Source organism: Fringilla coelebs (assembly GCF_963513975.1).
Source record: "Fringilla coelebs genome assembly, chromosome: 2".
NCBI classification, from domain to species: Eukaryota; Metazoa; Chordata; class Aves; order Passeriformes; family Fringillidae; genus Fringilla; species Fringilla coelebs.
The window spans coordinates 5,467,545-5,468,628 of NC_140029.1; the positions used below are offsets into that span (position 1 = coordinate 5,467,545).

The 1,084-nt window shown below is 41.2% G+C and overlaps 1 protein-coding gene across 1 annotated transcript in view; it reads right to left on the reverse strand.

Annotated features, from left to right (window-relative positions):
• Positions 1-1,084, reverse strand: part of LOC311166395 (cystathionine beta-synthase-like) — a gene marked incomplete at its 5' end in the record, with an annotated part of 33,287 nt that overhangs the window by 31,478 nt on the left and 725 nt on the right. Inside the window, 2 exons of the mRNA XM_084226341.1 lie at positions 431-439; positions 942-950. Coding sequence (XP_084082467.1) covers positions 431-439; positions 942-950 — 18 coding nt within the window. The remainder of the gene's footprint in view (positions 1-430; positions 440-941; positions 951-1,084) is intronic.

Consider the following 1,084-nt stretch of genomic DNA (forward strand, 5'->3'; position numbering starts at 1 on the left):
TCCACACACGGGAGGGATGCTGGCCTGCTGCCCTCAGGCTGGGACACCAGGATCCCTTTTTCCCCTCTGCCAAAAGGGAAGGCAGGGATCTGCCAGCAGCAGCATTTCAGGTACCCCACGAGAAGGATGTGCAGGATGAAGTCAGCCCATGCTGCTGGAGTGGGGTAAGGAGAGGAAGCTGAGGACACAGCGCTGTGTGTGTGGGGAGGCACCTGAACACCCAGCATGAGGGCAGGGAGCTCATCCTGGCAGCTCAGAGACATGGAAAGGACTGCAGAGCCTCACACTGACAGCCAGGAGTCTTCTGCACAAACTTCTTACAGTCTAACACATCTACAAGCTTGTTCTGGCATTAAAAAAACAGTCTAACACACCTACAAGCTTGTACTGGCATTAAAAAAAACCAATCTTACAGCCTTAATGCACTTACAAGCTTGAACTGGCATTAAAAACACAACCTCACAGTCTTAACACACTTACAAACTTGAATTGGCATTAAAAAACCAATCTTACAACAATCTTACAGTCTTAACACTTAGAAGCTTGAACTGGCATTAAAAACAACAGTCTTAAAGTCTTAACACACCTACAAGCTTGAACTGGCATTAAAAAAAAAAATCTTACAGCCTTAACACACTTACAAGCTTGAACTGGCATTAAAATTAAAAAAAACAATCTTACAGTCTAACACATGAGCTTGAACTGGCATTAAAAACAAATACTCTTACAGTCTTAGCTCACTTACAAGCTTGAACTGGCATTAAAAACACAGCCTTACAGCCTTAACACACTTACAAACTTGAATTGGCATTAAAAAAACAATCTTACAGTCTTAACACTTAGAAGCTTGAACTGGCATTAAAAAAAAACAATCTTACAGCCTTAACACACTTACAAGCTTCAACTGGCATTAAAAAAATCTTACAGTCTAACACACTTACAAGCTTGAACTGGCATTAAAAAACCACAATCTTACAGTCTTAACACACTTACAAGCTTGAACTGGCATTAAAAAACAACAACCCAGAGCCATTCTGCAATCAAACAGCTTTTATTGAACTCTTTGCATGGTACATTTGTGAAC